The sequence below is a fragment of the Aythya marila genome (assembly GCF_965140915.1).
Source record: "Aythya marila genome assembly, chromosome: 11".
Taxonomy (NCBI): domain Eukaryota; kingdom Metazoa; phylum Chordata; class Aves; order Anseriformes; family Anatidae; genus Aythya; species Aythya marila.
Window position 1 is genome coordinate 3,046,451 of NC_139052.1, and position 22,721 is coordinate 3,069,171.

The 22,721-nt window shown below is 35.4% G+C and overlaps 1 protein-coding gene across 1 annotated transcript in view; it reads left to right on the top strand.

Annotated features, from left to right (window-relative positions):
• The window catches only part of UNC13C (unc-13 homolog C), a 156,078-nt gene that overhangs the window by 69,838 nt on the left and 63,519 nt on the right, over positions 1 to 22,721 (top strand). Inside the window, exons 9-15 of the mRNA XM_082769053.1 lie at positions 6,168 to 6,337; positions 7,798 to 7,913; positions 8,705 to 8,868; positions 16,003 to 16,153; positions 19,647 to 19,715; positions 21,113 to 21,202; positions 21,804 to 21,932. Coding sequence (XP_082625179.1) covers positions 6,168 to 6,337; positions 7,798 to 7,913; positions 8,705 to 8,868; positions 16,003 to 16,153; positions 19,647 to 19,715; positions 21,113 to 21,202; positions 21,804 to 21,932 — 889 coding nt within the window. The remainder of the gene's footprint in view (positions 1 to 6,167; positions 6,338 to 7,797; positions 7,914 to 8,704; positions 8,869 to 16,002; positions 16,154 to 19,646; positions 19,716 to 21,112; positions 21,203 to 21,803; positions 21,933 to 22,721) is intronic.

Here is a 22,721-nt window from a genome sequence, read left to right on the forward strand (position 1 = left end):
ATGAGGTTTTGGTGGCACTTTTCTTTCTGTCACCATAAATTTTGAACTCAACCACTTCATGGTCGCTATGACCGAGGCGGCCACCAATCACCACATCTCCCACCAGACCCTCTCTGTTTTCTAGCAACAGGTCTAGGAGGGCACCTTTCCTAGTTGGCTCCGTTAGCACCTGCACCAAGAAGTTATCATCTAGCTGCTTCATGAACCTCCTGGACTTGCTCGTGTCAGCCGTGTGGCACTCCCAGTTAACGTCTGGCAAGTTGAAGTCCCCCATAAGGACAAGGGGAGTTAATCTCGAGGCCTCTCTTAGTTCTGTAAAGAATAATTTATCGGCGCTATCATCCTGGCCAGGCAGTCTGTAAGAGACTCCCACAACGACATCCCCTTTATTCGTTCGTCCCTTGATCCTTACCCAGAGGCTCTCAACTTTGCCATTGCCGACCTGAAGTTCCACACAGTCCAGCCACTGCTTCACTTACATCGCCACCCCAACACCTTGCCTACCCTGCCTGTCCCTCCTGAAGAGCCTGTAACCATCTATCACAACACCCCAGTCACAGGACTCACCCCACCAGGTTTCACTTATGCCGATGATGTCGTAGTTGCGGGACTGGGCCAGGACTTCTAGCTCATCCATTTTATTCCTCATACTGCATGCATTCGTGTAGGAGCACTTCAGGTGCGCCTCCTTACACTCAGCACCTTGTGGATCTGACCGAAGGACCTCACTGGCACACAGCCCCTCTGATTCTAGCGTACCATCCCTTAGGGCTTCACCGGCATGCCTGGTTTTAGCCCCTTCCCCCTTCGACTCTAGTTTAAAGCCCTATCTATCAGCCCTGCCAACTCCTGACCAAAGATCCTTACCCCTCTCCGAGAGAGGCGCATCCCATCCGGTGCCATCAGGCCTGGTGTAGCATAGACCTTCCCGTGATCAAAGAACCCAAAATTCTGTCGGTCACACCAGTCTCGAAGCCACGAGTTTATGTGAACAGCACACCTTTCAGCTTCGATCCCCCCTATCGGAAGGACAGAGGCAAACACAACCTGCACCCCTGATCCTCTAAGTAGTCGCCCCAAATCCCTAAAGTCTCTTTTGATCGCCTTCGGACTTCTTGTTGCTACTTCATCGCTACCAGCCTGAAAGACCAGTAGCGGGTAGTAGTCAGTGGGCCGTACCAGGCGCTTGACTTTCTTGGCAAAGTCTCTCACCCAAGCCCCAGGGAGGCAACAGACTTCTCTGCGGGTTGGGTCCGGTCAGCATATCGGTCCCTCTGTCCCTTTCAGAAGCGAGCCCCCCATAACAATAGCCCTTCTTTCTTTTCTGAAGGATGATGTGGCAATGCGATGTGTAGGTCACCTTGTCTTAGGCGCCCCCTCCAACTGGGACGGGTTTTTATCTACTTTGTCATTCAGATTGTCTTGTTCTAGTCCTTCATATCGATTATTTAAGGGTAGATGAGAAGGTGAGGTGGGCAGAGGGCTCGCCTACCACCCCGAATAGGCACCTGCCTCCATTCCCCCCCTTGATCTAGGTCTCCTCCTGCTGCCTGGCAGGAGGAGGGAACCTCCGTCTTCTGCATAACAGGAGACGCCTGTGCTGTGGCAGGCTCGTGAGCCTGCCTCAGAGAGGGTAGAGTGCACCTCCACCAGTCAATTTCCATCTCTGATTCCCTGATGCTCCTGAGCCTGTTCACCTCCTCCCGGAGCTCCGCTACCTGGCTGAGCAGTTCTTCAACCTGGGCACACCTCCCACAGGTATACCCACCACTGCTGTCGGAGACCGACAGAAGGCTGGGGCACACTCTGCAGCCCAGGACCTGGACAGCTGCATGTTTCCCCGAGCCCTCCGTCTGAGTAGCCACACTGGTGACCATGGCTGGAGATGCCACACGAGATGCGGAGGCCACGGTTTTCTGCCTGGTTGATACCATGGTCAGGTTCTATGCAAGCAGGTTACAAGCACCGAAGGGAGAGGCAGCTGCAACAGAGTGACGATGGGCCCCCCGCTCGCCCTGCCCGCGCAAATTGCCGCGATGTGAGCATGGCTACCATAAAATCACTGGAAACACTGGAAACAAAAAATCTTAAATCTTGTATTTAATCATATTACCAAGACATTCATTTAAATTTCCCAATCTGTTCTCAAACAAGGACTTGGAAAAAAATGGCTCACCAGTGTGCATTTTTTCTGTCACAGCAGATAGAGTGAGGGCAGTATTCAGGTTGCAGAATCATATATAATCCTAATATGACTGTGTGGCTAGCAGAATGTTTATACTAACACATCCTGCAATGCTCTGTTAAATGTCCATGCCACAGAAACCTGGGATACTGGCATAGATTTCAATGTGAGAACTCATAAGCTACAGGAGAGCTTCTGTACACCCGTATGCACCTCAGTAAAATATCAACTAAAGAATACCACAGGAAGAATACATCTTTCCTTGAAATGTATATTTTTTGTACAAAAGCTAGAGAAGTAAATAGGCCAGCAGATGTTCCCTTAACTAATATATTATAGGTAGCAAGGGCTTTCTTTTTTTTTTTTTTTAATTCATGTTATCAGAAAGGAGATATCAGAATAGTTTTTAATTGTTTTATTGAGTAACAAGGCATCAGTGATGGGTGATTTTTTTTTCAACCCCATAACAAAGGGGCAGGTTTTTACTGCCATCTGTCTGCTTGCATCTTTAGTTGAACTTGTCTGATATGGGAAGAGACAACTCAGTTACAGGGGAGAAAAATATGTTGGCTGTATGGTTTTCAGTTTTGTACAAACTTCTAAATATATTGGTACTTCAGGAGCATCCAACACAATGATAGAAGTCTTCTCTCATGATTTTCTTGACTGTTTTCAGCAGTTGACTCAAATTGCTGAAATATGGAAATCTGTCTGTTTATTTGTGTCAGTGTTGTTTAGCAAGCATACCTCTCCAAATTGCCTTGCAGACTGAAGGGATCATGTTTCCTCCAACCACTCATTATGTTAACACCTCAGCTGCAATTGTCTAATCCGGAAGTCTTTCATATAACTGGATGATTATTTTATATTACTCCTTCTATTTTGGCTGTTATGAGGACATCATGTGGTTCTGACAAATAGCTTCAATGGATATCTTTTACTCCATTCAGTGAATGAAAATAGACACTGTGTGACTTAAATTAGATCAATGAAGAGTTTTTTTCTGAAGACAATGATTGCCACTTGGCCAATATAAGGGTCATCATTAAATTGTTAGAATTTGTCTGAAGATTTGTTGAAGATTTCCTGGTGGTATACTGAAAATATCATTAAAGATAAAGATATAAAATCCAATTGAGCGTGCCTGGGAAGATTTCCAGTCACTCTCAGGAAAGAAAAAATGTGTTTGTACAAACTAGACTGTCTCTGATCATTCTTGCTGCTGTATATTTTAGCGGATAATGATGAGAAAAGGTATCTTCTAGCACCAAACAGCATTGATGTAATTTAGACACTATGATAGTTGAAATCTCCATGTTGAAGCTGACCATTGCTTCATATTTCAGATATTTCAGTCCAGAGTTTCTGATGGAGACTTTCTGGCATCTACTGCAGGTTTCCAGCTGGATGTTTTTTTTTCCTTAGAATTTCCTTAAAGAGCACCACCTGTACAGTGTAACAGAAATAACCAAAATTTCTTCTGTTATAGCAACACCAGATTGTGGATAAATTATTAAAACTATCTCTACTATCTATCTTATCTGAATATAGAGGAAATTTTTCAGCTTTCAAAAGTATCAGTACCTTCAGTCTCTGTGCTAAAGAACAATTCATTTTTCACATTTCCTGTGTCTCACCTTCGTGCACACTTTTACTAAGCATGTAATAGGGAGTGGCTAGAAGATGGAATGTTTTGAAAGTGACATACATTGCATTTTCTTGAATTCTTTGGGCTGGTTTTCCTGGACAGATTAAGCAGAGGTAGGAATCCCACATTTTTGTAAAGCCACACAGTTCTGCAAAGATGTTATCAGATAGACTAAAGCAGGATGTGTATCTCTTTACATAGTGCTGTTTTTGAGAGGCGAGGCAGGTAAGCAGAATCATGCAGAGACAGCTCTGTAAGCTTAATAGTAAATCTCCTTGCAACCTCAATGCTGCAGGGCAGGCAAGTAAAAATGCATTCATCCACCCTGTCCCTGTCCCTTCCAGCATCACAAGTCTATGTAAGTTATGGGGTCTCGAATAGGAACATTACAAACACATAGAAGCAGACCTGACTGATCACTAAAGGTTTAGACAAGATGTTTAATGTGTGATTATAAACCCATTGGTAGTGCCACCACCATGTCTCACTAACCTAAAATTAAAGCAGAAAAAGATGTGGGAAAGATGAATGAATCAGGGAAAGGCACAGTGGTGCTGACCATCTGAACAAATATTCAGCTATAGCTACATTAATCAGCTTAATCAGCTTATGTAGCTTAATCAGCTACATTAGAGGGAAATATGTGTTGTCTCAGGAGAATAAAACATGGTATTTGTACTGAAGTACATTTCCCTGAGGTGGCATCCCCCTGAGAAGCAAAACAAGAACAAGACTTCTACTAATAACACAGATATGGTGGTGAGGGTCACATAAATGCCTCACCAGTGATGGATCTCCCTATACCACAGTAGAAAATCCTCGTTTAAAATTTCTATTGAGTGCACAACTAAATGCTATTCAGGACTCTGTCGGTGTTAATCAGTAATTCGGGGCTACTCATTAGGAAAATTAGACACTTTGGTTCTGGGTATAGCCTATTTTCTTAAGACAAGGATTTTTCTTTGATCCATCTGCATCTGTCTTCCTATTTTTTTATATGTCTTTGCCAATAACTTCTGAATTTTGCAGTCACTCAAAGAAACCTCACAGATTCCCTAATATTGCATCTGTCACATTCTCTGAAAACAGACAAACAGAGATGAGAGATACTAACAGTGCCCTCAATATGAGCTCACCCTGTAATAGACACCAGGGAGTCCATATGAAGGGGTAATTTATAAAAATCCCAATTATGAGACAAGACGCAATTGATAATTGCAGTTTGCTAGATGTCAGAGAAGCTGGCCATAAGACAAAAGGAAACCAGATTTCAGTAGTCTTGCTAATCACAAAACAACATATATTTTAATTACCAGAGATATCTTCAGTGTTGAAATTTGGAATATGAACAGGCACAAATATTTTTGTGATATTGAGTGATGTCACAGTGAGGCAGGGTAGAAGTGCATGCCATTTTTAATGACTGATTATCCCTGACAGTAATAATGGCACTTAAAGCACTTTATACTTCCAAAGCCTATTACCACTGCTAATTAATTCTTAGAACACACCCTGAGGGGTGCCAGTTGGGAGATAAGTTATAGTATTACTGTTTTAATGCTGGAATTGCTGAAATAGATCATTGAGCAGTGGTGGTGCTTAGAATAGAATTCAAGCAAGAATTCTTAATCGAGTCTCAAACTAAGACCTTGGAGCTGAGACAAAAAAATATTATCCACTGGGATCACTCTCATGCCTCCAGAAGCTTTTCAAATTAACTCAACTCACGAGGGTTTAATAAGCCACTTAAATTTGCAGTTTTTTAGTGCATGGCAATCTGTCCCTACTTCTCCTTACAAGGGAAACTGAGGTCTTGGAGAAGAGTAAAACAAATCAGTTACTCAAAAATTTTGTTCCCCATATGGAAAATTGTCTCTAAGATTTTCTTACATTTATTATTATTATTATTTATTATTATTAGGCCACTATTTCTGTGGTCTACTATATGGACTACAGAATATTCATGAATGAAAAAATATGACTGATCTGACTGTATCTTTCCTAAGATATTTGTAGAGTAATAGCACCAAGAAGTACTCATTGTAAGTTAGTGAATAGTTTCAATGTTCAATAGTTTACAACATTCATAAATGCTATCCACATGTATACATAATTCAGTCAAGTTACTCTCTTTGCTTTCTATATGTATTGAATTCTAGCTTTCCCCTGGCAATATGGTATGAACTTCTATTTCATTCAATATTGCAGTTATTGGTATTCTGTTACATAAAGAATTTAAGCAAGTATACAGAATTCAAGCACAATGAATTAGATGGTAGTACAAATGTACGCAGCTAATATGTGACGTGCTTAATTTTATTACTGTTTTTACAGTGAATGCCATAACTCTACAGATAGAATAAAAGTGAGAGTATGGGATGAAGATGATGACATCAAATCTAGAGTAAAACAACATTTCAAAAAGGAATCAGATGACTTCCTTGGGCAAACAATAATTGAAGTAAGAACACTGAGTGGAGAAATGGATGTATGGTATAATTTAGGTACGATTCTTACTGTTGGTTATGTTGTTTGTTTGTTTTGTTTTGTTTTGTTTTTTAACAACTTTAGGTAGAATCTCAGCATCTGTAGATCTGGTGCTTCAAAATATGTAGCTTTGGTACTGATATGAAATTTTTAAAATCTTAGATGTTACAGGTCAATTTGAAAATAAAAGATATTTTCTGGGTTTCAGTCCAGAGTTATAATTGCAGAGAGCAAACTAATCACAACAAAAACAAATATTTCAATTTAATATAAAAGTTTTTTAAAAAATGCGAGAAAAGCCATCACTTCAGACTAGTCCATCTGCAGTATTATTATATGGTAAAAAGTTTTACTAGTGAATATTTTCTTTGTGTGCATTCACTTTATTACATTTTGTAAGATTATGTATATACCATTTTTCTATACCTAATCATCCTTGTTTTTCATTGTTTAGAGCCATCATTATTCATGAAACTTGTTTGTTCTTCCCTTTTATACATGCTAAATGTGTTTACATGCTTACTCTTAAATTCAAGGCAGTCTTCTGGAGCTCAAAATGCTGTCTGATATCTTTAATGACTGTAAGTTCTTGTCTGGTCAGGTCTTAAAAGTATCACTCTTTGAACCAGAAGTAAATCAATGATAGTGTGTCTCAGAATGTCTTCCCTTAATCTAAATCTAAGCATCTTCTTTAATTCTGAAAACCTTAGTGTGCAATAAGTGTTCTGAAGTAACCATTTAAAAGTTAATCTCCTACATTTGATAACAAAAATTTTTCAGTAACTTTTTTATCTAGGTTGCCTGTTCTCAGAAACACTTCAGGTGAATTGTGTGACATAATTTTCTGAAATTGTAAAGCACTTGTTTCCTTATCAATGGTCCTTGTTTTCCTGGCCAATGTTTTGTTGCATAGTAAAATGTATGGATGTGTATTTGATTTCTTTTTAACAATGGAAATAAAGCTTTGCTTAATTTCCTTTTTAAGATTAGATATTTTTTACAAATAAGATATTTTATAATTAAGAAGTGTCATTATGAATTCCAAATTTTATTCATTGACAGTTGTCATTGACAGCAATGACAGCAACTAAATAACTAAAGTTATTTATATAATTTCATCTGTAAGACTCAGCTTAGCTGAACTGGAATAGATTTCTTTTAAGAACATTTTTAATTTCTCTAAGACATAGTAGCCTGGGCTGTTGCTATAGTTTTCATAAGTAAAATGTTAATAATGAGAATAATAATTAGTGCAGATGCCAGATGGAAAATTTAAATAATTTCTATTGAAAAAGAGAAAGTGTTGCTTAAAGTGCTATGCAGCCTGTTTAGCTTCATGGCCTGAACTGTATGTGAGCTATTTAAAAGGTGTTATCTTGTTCTCAACAGCAGGACTTTCTGGCTCTAAAATGGAAGTTTTTCACATGACAGTTTGTGTTCTTCATCGTCACTAATACATTATATTTCTGCCCTTCAGAAAAACGTACAGATAAATCTGCTGTCTCTGGTGCTATAAGATTGAAAATCAACGTTGAAATAAAAGGAGAGGAGAAAGTTGCTCCCTACCATGTGCAGTACACCTGTTTACATGAGGTATGTTGGAGAAGTTAAAGAAAGCAAACTATTATAACAGTTACTATTCAGTTGTTGCACAGATAAAGAAAAAATAAAGATAAAAATAAAGATAAAAAAATAGAACGTTGATAAAAAACTACTGTGACACTTCAGGATGAGCTTATTTTTGGTTGGCATACCAAGGTTCATAGTCAAAGACACAACAGTGTAGCATCAATAGATCATTACTGCCTGAAGTCAGAAAAAAAAAAAAAAAAAAAAAAAAGGAGGTGGAGTCAACAAAGTTCTCTCCCATGTTGTTTTTTTTTAGTATTTAATCCTCCACACATTCTTGCTAGCATCAAGAAGACTAACCGTTTCTGTATAGTAGAGAAATCATATAGATTACTTCTATCAATAATTAAAAAAATAAAATCACTGATGAATTGGTGTATGTCTTTCAGAGATTTTATTTTTATTCAATACTTGTGTATAACTTCATGATTTAATCCATTATCAAGGGCGTATAGGAAAGTACAGAAAGTTTTTGTGCAACTTTATTTTGTAGTCTCTCTGTGCCAGTTCACTGAGGTGACTTTATGTGAGATAGATCACAGTGCTGAATCATAGGCCTATACTACCGGAGTTCCACTACCCACTCTTACAGAGACACACAACTGCATTTAGTGTCATGGACGTTTTGTTGGTGCCAGCCTTTTATAAATAAATAAAATCTAAGTTAATGAGCATATTGCTGATTATACTGGACATATTTTTAGAATTCCACTTAAAAGCTAAAAATTCCTATTTGAAAAATTTCTTTCATTTAGAATCTATTCCATTACTTGACGGAAGTTAAAGGTAATGGTGTTGTAAAAATCCCTGAAGTGAGAGGTGATGAAGCCTGGAAGGTGTATTTTGATGATGCTGCACAAGAAATTGTAGATGAATTTGCAATGCGTTATGGAATTGAATATATTTATCAAGCTATGACGTAAGTATTACCATGTTTGTTGTTTTTTGTTTGTTTGTTTGTTTTTGCTGTTGTTTTTTGGTTTGTTTGTTTTTTAACACTACTGTTGAGAATGTGTGAGGAAACTAATGAGTTTCAAGCCATTGTGCTTTCATTTTCCATTCACCCCGGTTCCTGACATAATTCTTTCTGTCTTTTGTGTCCCTTTGATTCTCATTGAAGGGCTGCTCAGATGCAATGGCATTAAGATATGTTATAAATATTTTATAAACTGTTACTAGTATTATCACTAATGCATTTCTTAATCCTTATTATATTTATGTGTGGCAAGGACCAGAAAGACTTAACTGTACTAGATGGGATCGGGTATTTGTACTATCTAGAAGAGGGTTTCACAGGCTACATACTCATTCCGAGGAATATGGAAATCATCATAGAATGCCAGTAATGGCTATAGTAACCTTCTATTATAAACATAAATAATTCATACAAACTGTTTTTAATAGTATTAGAAAATATTACTACATTGTCTATATTGAAGTAGCTGTCTGATTACTTTAGAATACAACACCACTGAGCTTAGAAGCCTGATGACATGAGAGCCCTATCATATATTCTTACCTTGTCCGGTAAAAAGTTTGCCAGTGAAAAGGGTTATATTCTGCTTCTACTGCAGCCATAGGAAAACAGAGGACTCCAAATGAGTTCGTTGACACTATAGAAAGCTGATATTATGGAATTTTAAATCAGAACATTAATTGTGTTTTCTCCATCTCTTTAGAGCACATCTTAAAGAATTATTTTTTTTTTCTATAGTATGAGGGCACATAAATATATAACGTTTTCTTTCTATTGCAGAATGTAATGACAACATCTGGTATTGCAATGAGCATCTCTTTCCCTTCATATAGCTCATTGTGAATTCTTGTTCTGGATGTCTATTAGAAAGGGAGAGGGTATATTTGTAATATATAATTGTTTAATGTTCTTCCTCCAAGGACCTTAACGTTGCATGGAAGAATTAATTATACTTGACAGTTCCCCCATGGTATTGTATATCCCTACTACCTACGGAGAAATTCATGAACTACTTTCATGAATAGAAGTTGGAATTTCTGATTTCCTATTCTTTGCTAGTGATTGTTTTTTTCATGTTTAAATTTCCATCACCCATGTATGCCTTTACATCTTGATTAATATATGAAACTTATTAACTACCATAGTATTATAATTTTATAACTTGATTTAAAGTGATATGCCCGTTTTACCAAAATTTTAATCTCTAAAGTGATAAAGTTATTCTTGCTATCCATACAAAAAATAACTCATGGTTGTAGAAGATGAATCCTCAACAGCTACTGATGCCAAGGGAGGTTTATTATTACCATTTTGCTTGGGAAATAAAGCAGGTCTCTATTTAGCATTAGTGTTTACTCTTACCTACAGCCCAAGTAGTTTGTTACTTCAGTACAGCATGGCTGTACTTAACTGAGCAGTCTTAACTGAAAAGGTGACTTTGAAGGTTCTCCTCTTTCATGTCTTTATTATGATTGTGTGAAAAACTACAGGAAAAAAATATCAAGGTACTGGAAAAAGTTTGAAACTGACTTTTAAAATTCAAATGTAGCAGAAGTCAGCATCGTAAAAATAGAAATATAATTGACATACAAGAATTTTAAAAGTTTTTTCATTTAGCAGTGTTCGAAATGGGTTACATTTTCATATTAAGAAGATGCTTTACTTTAATTTTAATATAAAACATAACATACAGACTTTGATTAAAGGGAAGTAAATTTAGTCTGAACATCTAACTTGGAACTGGGCAAATAATGCAACATACTTTTCAGGAATCCTTGCACAAAAAATCTAACTAAGTCATTTTAAGTTACGTGACCTACTTTGGCTTGTCCTCTTCCTGTTCTTGTTTTCTTCTGTACCTTTTCCACCAGTTTACTTACTGTTTATAACCTCAAGCCCGGCATTTCCAGCAAGTATAATAAGAAAGTAAATTTGAAATTGGTAGTCAGAAGTTTTTATTTTATTTTAGAAAGTACTAGTAAGCCAATTGGCTTTCAAATTTCTTACGTGGGTTATCAGCACTCTCAGAGTCATGGATATTATTGCATGTGATAAACATGGTTCTATAAATTTTGAGAATTTTATTAAAGACACAGAGAAGCAAAAATTCACATAAATGTTGCTTGACACTGATGTTGTCATCAACATCACTAACCAAATTACAGGTAGAACAATGCAGTGATCTAAGTAAGGGCATAACAAAATTATATCAATAGGTTCAAATTTTCCCTACAACAAATAAATACAATTTGGGTCTGTTTTCAAGATGGTAGCACAACATTTACTCATTAGATGAACCTGCAGAAGAGATCTCCCTGAACTTAAAATGTTGACCCAAACTATATTTCCACAGTCCATCTTGTTTCCTGAGGGCAGTTGATACAATATTAATGTTTTCTCACATAGCAACTGCTGCTGAGTCCCCTTGGCAGAGCATACACCAGAAGTATGACTCTGTGAGTGAGTGGAGTTATTAGTGCCTTCTTATTTCCAACTTAGGGTTACTCGCGCACTAAGGATCTTTAGGTCTATTAAAAGATTTTTGGAAATTGTAAGTCAGTAATACAATTATCTGTTAATTATTTTGGTGTCAATTTTTAAAAGATAGTTCTGATCTCCTCTACATGTATTTTTCAAAATGCATGTGGTAAATAGATCTGATGAGATTTCTATTAACTTTAAGGTTACCTGAAACTGGCAAAAATAATCTGATATCACTATTTTATTTTATACAAAGGAAATTATTGTTTTTCCTGTTTGTAGAAAACATGAGGCATGTTGAAACATTTTCTTAAGTAGGTAGCTTGATCACATCTTTGTCAGATTCATGTTGTGGTATTTAAAAGCACTTCTGAAAAATACTGGCAATGAATGAAGGTTTGGTATTATCACTATGAACTGGGAATGCTGAGTTCTAGTCCAGGTCCATGCAATTGCACAAATTATACACAAATTTGCTGTGTATACTAGAGCAGTTTCTCCCAATTTTATAAAATTTAGATAATAGCATTTAATGATCTACCTTCTAGGAATGCTGAGAAATGTTTGCAAAGCACTTTGAACATGACTAGCATGATAGGAGTTTTAAGTATCAATATATGCCACTATATCAATGCAAGACTGTGATATATAAACCCAGCAAGAAAATACTTTAAAGAGAGTCTAATGCTAGAGAAAGACCAGGAAGTCAGTCTCCTGGCTTGGCCTTGAAAGGCTGCAGATACAAAAGGACCCCTCATATGAAGATTGAAGCCCTAGACTCTCTTCAGTGTGCCTCTCCTGCCTCCCATCCCCAGCTGGATCTCTTCTCTTCCAGATTCTATATAAATTAGAAAATCCAGCAATTATTTAGTTCTTTAGCCTAGCTTTTGGGGGGATTAAAACCTTGTTTCATCACACTGTCTACTTGTGCTGTAATCTTATGTCCTTAATACTTCAGAGACTTGCAGTGATGCTCTAAAGTAGCAAAAAAAATAATTAATAAATAAAATAAATTAAAAAAAAAAAAAAAGAATATAAATACAAATAAGTGGTGGGATTTTCTTTAGGTGTTTGTACATGCATAATTAATGACCTGATCTTTCTCTTGGAAACTGACTTAAATTATAAGAGGATTTCTTTAGTGAGATGCAAAAGTGTTAGAAAATTATGATTTTAGAAGTTTTCCAGGTAATTGCTTTTTAATTTCAGGGCAAATTTGTTACATATTTACTTTAAACTACCTTATGGATCACACACGTACTCTAAGCACTCATCAATAATTAAAGCACACTTCAAACCTAGGATGAGTTCAAGACTTGTCCTATACTGACAAGTATAACCTAGATAGATAACACAGTAGATAGATTAACAGTAGATAACCTAACTGTAATGATAGGTGATTGTATTTAGGATCACTTTTAACTTGCTGTGAGTAGCTGATGTGAGTAGTATCTCAAATGTCTGTCTGTCTTCAAATGTACAGGTTTTGTAACCTGTCTCATTAACTAAGGATGTTAAGAATTGTTTTGCCACTAATTTTAGAGAACCCATGTCTGATATCTAGGTACTGAGCAGAAGAGATCAAGCACATTAATGAAGATTGATTCCTGAGCCTAGACATCTGGAGAGTTTTGGAGTTACCTTCTTGTTAAATGTGCCTGTGACCTGACACAGATTTCTGAAATAAACATTGCAATTTAGATGTCTCATTTCTGAAGCAAATTAAAGTGTTGGAGAGGGCTTGTTTTGGAGCAATGTGAGGTACTGGCAGAGTAGTATTTTCAGCTCATTTCTGAATCTGTAAATGAGCAGTCATAGTCTGATTCTGTGCACTGAGAGGGAATACTTGAAAAGCAAAAGAAGCACTTTCATGTGCTGCCTTCTGCAGCACATCACGATCTCCATTTTAAATTATACACATAACCAAAAAATATAGGCTAACTGAAAAAAAAATGAGTTGTTTGACAGATGTGAAATAACAGATTACCTAGAGGACTATTTAAAAAAGCATCTGCAAATAGACTATGCCAGTGATGTGAGAGACCCTGGAAAAGACATTATTGTCTCATTAGCAGAAGCAAACTTCTGGACCCTTAGAACACCAGAGAGTGGGAATATGATGAAGAGGGTCACTCACAGGAACATCAGGCAGGTCTCACAGTGAAGGAATTCAGAGGACCCCTGGAAGAATAAGAGGGTATCAGAAAAAGTAACGTAGGTAGAATGTGTGTGTGTAGGCTTGTAAGAATTGTAAAGAGCTTGTTTGTTTGTTTTAGTATCTTTAGGAACAGAAAACAATTACAAGATTCAAATAAACTGAAATGATGTGTTTTGGGGATTCTTTGAGCAGTGACAGAATTTAGCTGAAGTTCAGTATGACCAAGTTCAGTCAAAATTCAAGTTAATTTTTTGAATGGGCACTAAACCCATATGGTACTGGCCCAACACACTGCTTTGCTTATGCTCTTAAGGAAAAATTGTAGAGAGGAGCCAGATACTCCTGTTAGGAGGAGTGTACTGCCAAGACAGGACCTTAAGACATGCACAGAGCTGCAGAGTGATTAGAGTTTCTTCACCCTGTCCTGTTTGTCTGCATCCTCATTTTCACCACTTCTTCCTTGGCTAATCCCCCTCAGTGTCTTTCTCATCTGTATTCATTTATCCCTTATCCCCTTATCTTCTTCACAGTCCTGCCTAACTGCAGATCTTGAAATCTTATGTTTTGCAATAATGTTATTCATTTTCTTCCTGTGTTAGGTCTTTCATACATCTTCTATCTCTTAAGCTTTTATATGTGTATATATATATAAATTCTTTGTACATAACATGCATACTTCTTATTTTGAACAAGTAAACAGGTAAACTTAAAACTGGTATTTCTGACTTTTTTTTTTTTAACATTTAGAGTAAATGAGTTATATAAGACCTCCTTCCAGTTCAAATACTGTATACGTACAACAGATTTTTTTTTTCTTGGATGACCTAATTTAGGCCTGCCATTATTTTCTCACTGCTCAACAGTGTTTAAAATGTTGCCTAATGAATTCTAGTTTCTCATGAAAAAAAAATTATAAAAAACAGAGCTCAGACCTGGGTGGAAGTCAGGGTTAGTGGTTTCTTGTACTTGTTTGTCCAAGGTGCTATGAGCAGTAATGGTCTTTGGTTTCTTTACAAAAAGTGAAAAAAAGGTTACTAGCAAGTCAGGGAGTCAGAACTATTCAAAACTTAATACAGAATCATGTCACATTGTTATTATGTTTGTGATCAGCACTCATCCCAAATTCTTACAAAATTCTGTTTAATAAAAGCTAGAGCTGCGTCAAAAAAACATCCGGTTATCAACTCTGAACATTGGTATGGCTAAATGTTGGGATGTGTTGAGCTTGGGAACCAGTTGCACTCATGTACTCTGATGTGGCAGATTCTTCCTTTTCACTCTTCCTTCTGTTACCGTAGAATTTAACATCATATGGGCATGAACTCTCATATTTGTACTGTGACCTATATAGCTCTACATACTGGAGTAGGAAACTGCTGAGTGCCAGATCTCACAACTACCTTAAACAGCTCTAACTGAACTGCTCATAATGGGAGTATAAGGTTCATCAAATCTTTCATCCTTCTACTGACAGCTTCAGCCATCAGTAGTTAACAGTTCATCACTCTGAGCTTTGTTTACATGTTCCAATAGTGTATCTTGCTGTATGGACATGCAGCAAGATACATGTTGCATGTCCATGATCCATAAATTGTTGTATGGACACATGTGTGTCCATATTTCTATGTGATGTGCTTGCAGTATATTGTGCAGTATACTCCCTTGTTAGCTCAAGCTCCATGCCACAGGACTGGCTGTGCTGTAGTTTTTCTCTGGCATCAAAACATTCCAGATGTAGGGAAGTGGAGAGCAACTACAGGCTTGTGGGAGAACAAATCTCCTCAGACTCAGCAGAAATTGGGGGATAAAGCCTTTTCTCTCCTAAAGCCCCAAACCTGCTCAATGATGGATTTCTCTATCTTTAAAAATTACATTTTCCAACATGAAGCTGGTTCAGCATTAATAGACTGATTACTTTATGTTTACTGTCCTGAGCCAAAGTGCGGCAATTTCAGTTAGGTAGAAGTCAAATCATGGTGAACCTGAAAGTTGATGTTCACCTTTCATAACAAAGTTGCCTAAAACATAAGCCACAGTAAAATGATGTTTTGAGTCTTTGTATTATTATCAATTAAATTCTTCTCTAATTGATTATAGATCACTTGTGGCCTTTTAAGATTGAAAGTTCATGTTTGTTTTTAAGTTTGTGTTTCATAATTAATGTTTTGCTTAATAGCAATCAAGATAGTTAAATTATATTTTTCTCCCTGTATTAACAGAGTGAGAAGCAAATGTGACTCTGATGTGTTCAATTTGAAAATATCAGCATTTAACAGGTGGTAATTATATCAAACATCTGGATTTTTTTCATTTTTGTCTATACAATTGTCCGTGAAATAGCTTGAAAATCACACCATTGCAGCTGAAAAGAAATTGTGGTGACAGAAAGTGCATAATCCTTGCCACCTTAAATAACTGTCAGTTTGTTTGAATTACAGGCACTTTTCTTGTCTGTCTTCTAAATATATGTGCCCTGGTGTTCCAGCAGTTATGAGTACATTGTTGGCCAATATAAATGCTTTCTATGCTCATACTACAGCAACAACTAATGTATCTGCTTCAGATAGGTTTGCAGCCACTAACTTTGGGGTAAGTAGATTTTATTTTTCAATGGAATACTGATCCTTATTTTCTGATATATGATACAGTGTTAACTTCTAAATTCAAAGTAATAATTAAAAAAAAAGTTGGTCATTTTAAAGAATCCATGTTGCAGTTACCTTTTGAAGATTTTACCCAGTCTACATTCAACTACTATAAAAACTAAAGAAGATACTATTCATTTCCTTTTAAAACCCTTACAAGGTTATATGCAAGGAATATAGGGTAGAAAAAAACAGCACACACATATAGAACTAAAACCTTTAACAACCAGTTTTTATCTTTATTGCAATTGGTCTTGCAGACTAACTGCACTAGACTAATTACAGGTTACAATTGCTTTCTTGGGGCATTAGAAAACTCATACTAACCTAACAAATCTAGTCATAAATATTTGTAGATAACTTGTCTATAAAAATTGACTTTTTTTTTTTTTTTTTGGCTAAAATATGGTGCACTGTCCAAGCCCGGGGCCTAGATGTCAGAAATTTTAGGCAGACTACCAGAATCTCAAGATGTGGTAGTACTTTGTTGTTGTTGATTTTCTTTCTATGGATATATATATTTTCCAATGTAGATAAAATATGACAACAAAATTAAAATACACTGTCTAATCTCTTTCCTTACCTTACAGAGGTAGCTTATAAACACAATTTGATGTTGAAAAATGCATTAATTCTTTTCTTTATTTGTATATGCTCTCTAATCATTTCTCATTTAACAGCATGTATGAAAAAATTATAAAATTTTCTTTAAAATAGTTTATTGACATTAAATTAAATATATAACAATTAAAATTTAATAAATACAAATTATAGTAGTGTGAAGTAGTGTCAGAGGTTGTAATGCTCTTTTCCATCACTAAGAATAATAGAAGCACATGACTTTCAAGATTTTCAAGACAACTTTATGAAATTACGCATTTGAACTAATAAACCAAGGAAGATCTATTTCTAATTTTGCTTTTGTCTTCCCATCAGAAGTCACAAACAATTATGAGATTATGCCCAATATATTAATCCAATCTGTACATGGAACAAGTGTAAATTTTTAGTTTTTTAAAGAAAAACATTTGCTCTGAGTGGTAAAAGATATTTTGATTTGCAGCAAACAGTGTTTGATATAGGAAATATCCTTTTTTGAGGGTGATGTGGATACCGTCACACATTTTGAGAGCTATCAGATCTTGCTACTGCCAACAGTCTGCTGCTTTCACATAGGCTGGCAAGGATTAAGGACAATATTCCTGTGTAATTTTTTCATACTTTGAACAGTTGAAACAAAACATGTCTGCAAAAACAAGAATCTTTAAGATAGAAGTTGTGTTTAAAAATAAAATAGAATAAAATAAAAATGTGTAGTAATAATACCAAAGATTGTTTTTTACTATTGCTGTATCTTGAGTGTTCTTAGGATCCAATGCTACAGCTTATAGTAAAATACAGTAGATAATCAACAGTTTAATACTCCTAAATACTCCTAAAATAACACTAATAGTACTAATGTAATAATATCTTTTTAAATTTGGGGGATATCAGAAGTCTGTATGTAAGTTCCATTAAATAATCATTGTATTTAAATCCATGCAGTAATTTTATTTTTTTTTTTTAGGAAAATACTTATTTTAAATGTTAATTCATTTTAAATGTTAATGTTGGTGGAAGAACTCCCATGTATATGAACCCAGGTCTGTGTCTTTAGTTTGGAGATAGCATGTTCTTGAAATGGAATTTTATCTCCTGATGCTAGAGGTTTGCTTTGAAATAAGAGTATTAATGCTGCTCCATTCTAGAAAGTAAAAAAGTTCCATAGATGAATAGCACAATCAGAATATTTATGGTTTAATTACTGTTTTACCATGACAGTGAAATATGTACTTATTTTGCTATATACTTACTCTCCTTTTTTTTATAAACTCATTGATGGTTTAATATGGTATGATTCTACATCTTTGTTGAAACAAGACAACTCTTTCCATGTTCAAGCCCAATTAGACTTTCAAGTTTTACCAAGATTTTGAAATTTAGAATGTTTTGAATATATTTTCTGTTCTTTGCTTCCATTTTGCTAATGATCAGAACTACCTTCTTTTATCCTCGGATTGGAGAGAGATTAAATCCTCTCTCTGATGTTAATGCCAGTTTACCTTTGACGCAAGTTCCAATCCAATTCATAGTTCAACAGATGGATGGAAAGACAGTAGCAAGCATCATTAATAGACATTTGGAGATACTTCTTCAAACAGTTGACTTATAGGCAAAATATTAGATTATTTTTCTCTCTTGGCCAAAAGGCATTTGTTAGTGAATAGCTCCACTTCATCAAAAAAGAGCATCTCAAATTCAAGTCCTCAGGCTACAGCTGGGAAGGATTTGGCTGACTGAATATTTCAGTAGTTTTATAGCATGACAAGAAAAATAAAATAAAATAAAATAAAATAAAATAAAATAAAATAAAATAAAATAAAATAAAATAAAATAAATAAAATAAAATAAAATAAAATAAAATAAATAAAATAAAATAAAATAAAATAAAATAAAATAAAATAAATAATTCCTTATGGGAACTATGCTAAAGGTTAATGTTACGCTGAGCGACAAGTGACAGTGCATGAAGGACTCTGGTTTCAAATTAGTGTGTATACAATTTGACAGATAGCATTCTGAGAGCTATCAGATCTTGCTACTTCCAATAAACTGCGACTTTCACGTAGGCTGGCAAGGATGTATGCAGATTTTTGTGCAGTGGACTATGGTGTATGTTCTAATATGAAGCCTGCTAATTAAAAGCTCTCATTAGTATTACTTGGAAGTGGCACAAATCAGCTGGCTATCTCACAGCAAAATGTTTTCTGAATTGTTATTTTAAATCGTACTTTTACATCAAATTCCGCTATAAATGAACATAAGTTCTTACATATTAAAGGGAGGAGAAAGTTGTTTCTTCAAGAGTGTAAGCAATTACAAGGCAAATAAAAAACTTTTACAAGCTCATCTGTTTTAGTATGGGCTGATAACATAACTATGGACTTTAAATTGAATTGATGCTCTTACTGCATTTTTGATCAGGGACTTTGGGCAATGTTTTTCAATTTCTAGATATTTTGCTTGAGTTATTTAAGAATGTGTCAATCATTAACAAAGGAAAATACTGTTTAGGAGAGTGTCCATCACCTCACTAATGCATTGCACAGCTGCACAGAGTTGAATGCATACCAGGTAAATTACAGTATAAGTTAGAAAGTAAAAATACAGTTGTAAAAGATATCTCAGACCAGGACTTTTGTATGAAACAATGGAAAACAATCTATATTTCAAATTAATTAAGAATGTGAATTAGTAGATAAATGTTTTGTTTGTTTGTTTGTTTGTTTTTTAAGAAAAAAAAAAAAGGACGGGGGGAAGTGTAAGCTATAATTTTACCCTTGATTACAAAGTTGTGCCAGTTCTTATTGCAAAATATTCTTGTTTTCATTTTACAGAGGGAGAAGTTCATAAAACTTCTGGATCAATTGCATAATTCTCTGAGGATTGACTTATCTAAATACAGGGTACGTGCACCATATTCTACCTAGAGGACAACTCAAATGTGTTTTCCCACAAAGGTCCCTGTGTGCTTTATCCGATTAAAGAAGTTTTAGAGATTAATCCCTCTTGTGGCATAGAAACTGATATACTGAGTGCTAACAGGAGACTTCTGGCTAACTATTTTCTCAATTTGAAAAAGTTTTTTTTTTTCTTCTTTCTTTCCCTTTTTTTATTTTTTTTTTCCAAAAAGCTAACAGTGAGTCAAGGGATGAGCTGAGCAGACATTCAAGAAAGAGTAGCTTTCAACAACTTTATTTAAATTAGTTCAAAACAACTTTATTTAAATTAGTTCACAACATGATGAACTTAATTCAGTTGGGAATTGCCTTCACAGACTTACATAGTATAAATTGGAATTACTGCTGCATTTATTTTGAGAGGTTCTACAGTCACCAAGCTGATATCCTAGGAATGTTGGGTTCCGACTCCACATTTTTCTTGACAATAGGAATTCCAATTTCATTTATGCTACATAGAAGCTCCTTCCACTTAGTTGTGTTCCAAACCCAGCCTTTACTGGAAAGAATACCAGTCTGTATTGCACTGAATTATCATACCAATTATCATACCATTCTGAACTCCCTCTCTTTCCCCATTTCACTGGATGATGAAACATTTAGGTGATACATGTTATAAGGGCTCCATCAGCTATGGCTTTCCTTTCAGTTTCTAGGAATGGCTGCATATAGCTCAGGGATTTCTCTGTTTATCTGGCTTGCTTTCTAAAGTGGAAAGAGGGGAAGGGAATGTTTAAAAGAACCTCAAAGCATTACAGGTAGTAGAAGCTGCATATATTCATTTTTTAAGACTTAAATCTTCATGGAGCATGTAAATTCATTTTAAGTTCTTTTAGTACTGAAGAATGTTATTCTGATTTTATCAGGGCATGAGGATGACTTTCATTAGTATGAAGCCATTTAAATTATGGCATTTCCCAACAGTCTCCCTGTGAACCTAGAGATCACAGCAAAATTTTAATGAATGACTCCTTCAGTAACCTTACTACAGAGTTTAAGCCCACAAGTGAATTATGTGCTATGGAAAATCCATAAGTGATTTCCATTAGCAACACCTCCAAAGACTTTTTGTACTATCTTTACTTCATCAATGTTCTGAAAATATCATAGTAATTTAAAACATTCATATTACAAAGCCAGTAGCATTATCAGGAGTGCTTCTATTTGCATCAAAGGGATACTTATCACTGACTTTCTCACAAGCAGAATTCAGGCAGCAGATGAACTTTTCTAATGCTTCGAAACATCATCTTTTTTTTTTCCCAGATTATTTTTTCCTAGTTTTTCAAGGATCATACCTTTATTTCCCATTTCACATGATTCCTCTCTTCCTGATTCAACAGGATAACTTTCCTGCCAGCAATTCTGAAAGACTTCAAGATCTGAAATCAACTGTGGACCTGCTTACCAGCATTACTTTTTTTCGAATGAAGGTATTGTCCTTTATTTGCAAAACATCTAGGTGGTTCAGTTCTGAAAGATTTTTTAAAATGAAAATGGCGTAAATTGATAAAGCTGGATGGGAATATAAAATCACAAAACACCTTGTAACAATAGCTTGTGATGTCATTGTGGGTAGGCACTACGTAAAAAGAATTAAATGATTCATTAACTTCAAGTTCATACTTATGTACCCTAAAGTGGAGTAAAAAGCTGCAGCTATTGCTTTAGAAAATGAAGAGTTGTTTCTTTGATATGCAATGAAAATCACATAATTATATGGTTTAATGATATCTTAAAGAGGAAAACCTTAAGATGTACACCCTTGGGCATGTATGCTAATTTCATCATATGAATAATCTCATTCTAATAAAGATTAGAGATACCATTTAATTGCTTAACTGAAGTGTATGTTTTAATGCATTTTTAAACTAAGATCACCTGAAGCCAACATATATATTTTTTAATATTTTTACCATTATTATATTTCAACACTTTTCATCTTGTATTGCAGATCTATATTCATTGCAACACTTGTATTTATTCTATTCTACATGATTCTGAAATTCTACCATTTATGAAATATTTTATTAGGTCCTTGAATTACAGAGCCCACCTCGAGCCAGTACTGTGGTGAAAGACTGTGTAAGAGCCTGCCTGGACTCAACTTATAAATACATTTTTGACAACTGCTATGATCTTTACTTCCAGTTAGTGGACCAGGTAAGGCAAACATGCTTTTGCTTAGTCATTGGTGTTAGTTTACAGTAAGTAAACAGAAAGCATTCCAGTGTTCCCTCACATGAAAGCACTGGGGTTATTTTAATTTTATTTATATGAGAAAGAGCATCACAATAAGAACATCCACAGGTGGCTATGAATTCTTAAATGGTTAACAAGATGAGTTTCAAAATGAAAATGTCAACTCATAAATTAGTATTTGCAGTGGACATGGCTGTAAAATTGTCCTGTGACTAGGAAAGATGAAATTAGATTGATTACTGTTCATTTAAGATTTGTAATTGGAAAACAATTTTTAAAACTCCAGTATTACACTTCAGTGACTGTAGGAGAGAAGTACTAGCATTTGCTGAAAATCATATACTATCCTTCCAGTTTTACATATTATCACCTGTGATGTGTACTTCAATCCAGGATTTAGTAGCTGCTTCTAGAAAGCAGAGGATAATTACATAGCATTTCTAAATAACAGTCCATCAGGTCCATCAGGCTGAACTGTAAATGCAAAATAATTATAGTATTTGTCATGTCCCAGATGTCATGCAAAAGCCTTGAAAATGCTTTTTTTTCTCTCACCTAGACAGTGTTTATTCTATAAATAATGTTAAAATTAAGAATTTGTATCTGCAAAATTGAACAGCTGTCTAAAAGGAGCATCATTGTTTTATCCCATTACCTCTTGTTCACCATCTTGTCTTCTGAGTGGTACATTGGAAAAATGATATTTTGATAACTACTGCCTTGAGAGGGATGAGTTATGTTTTAGGCAAA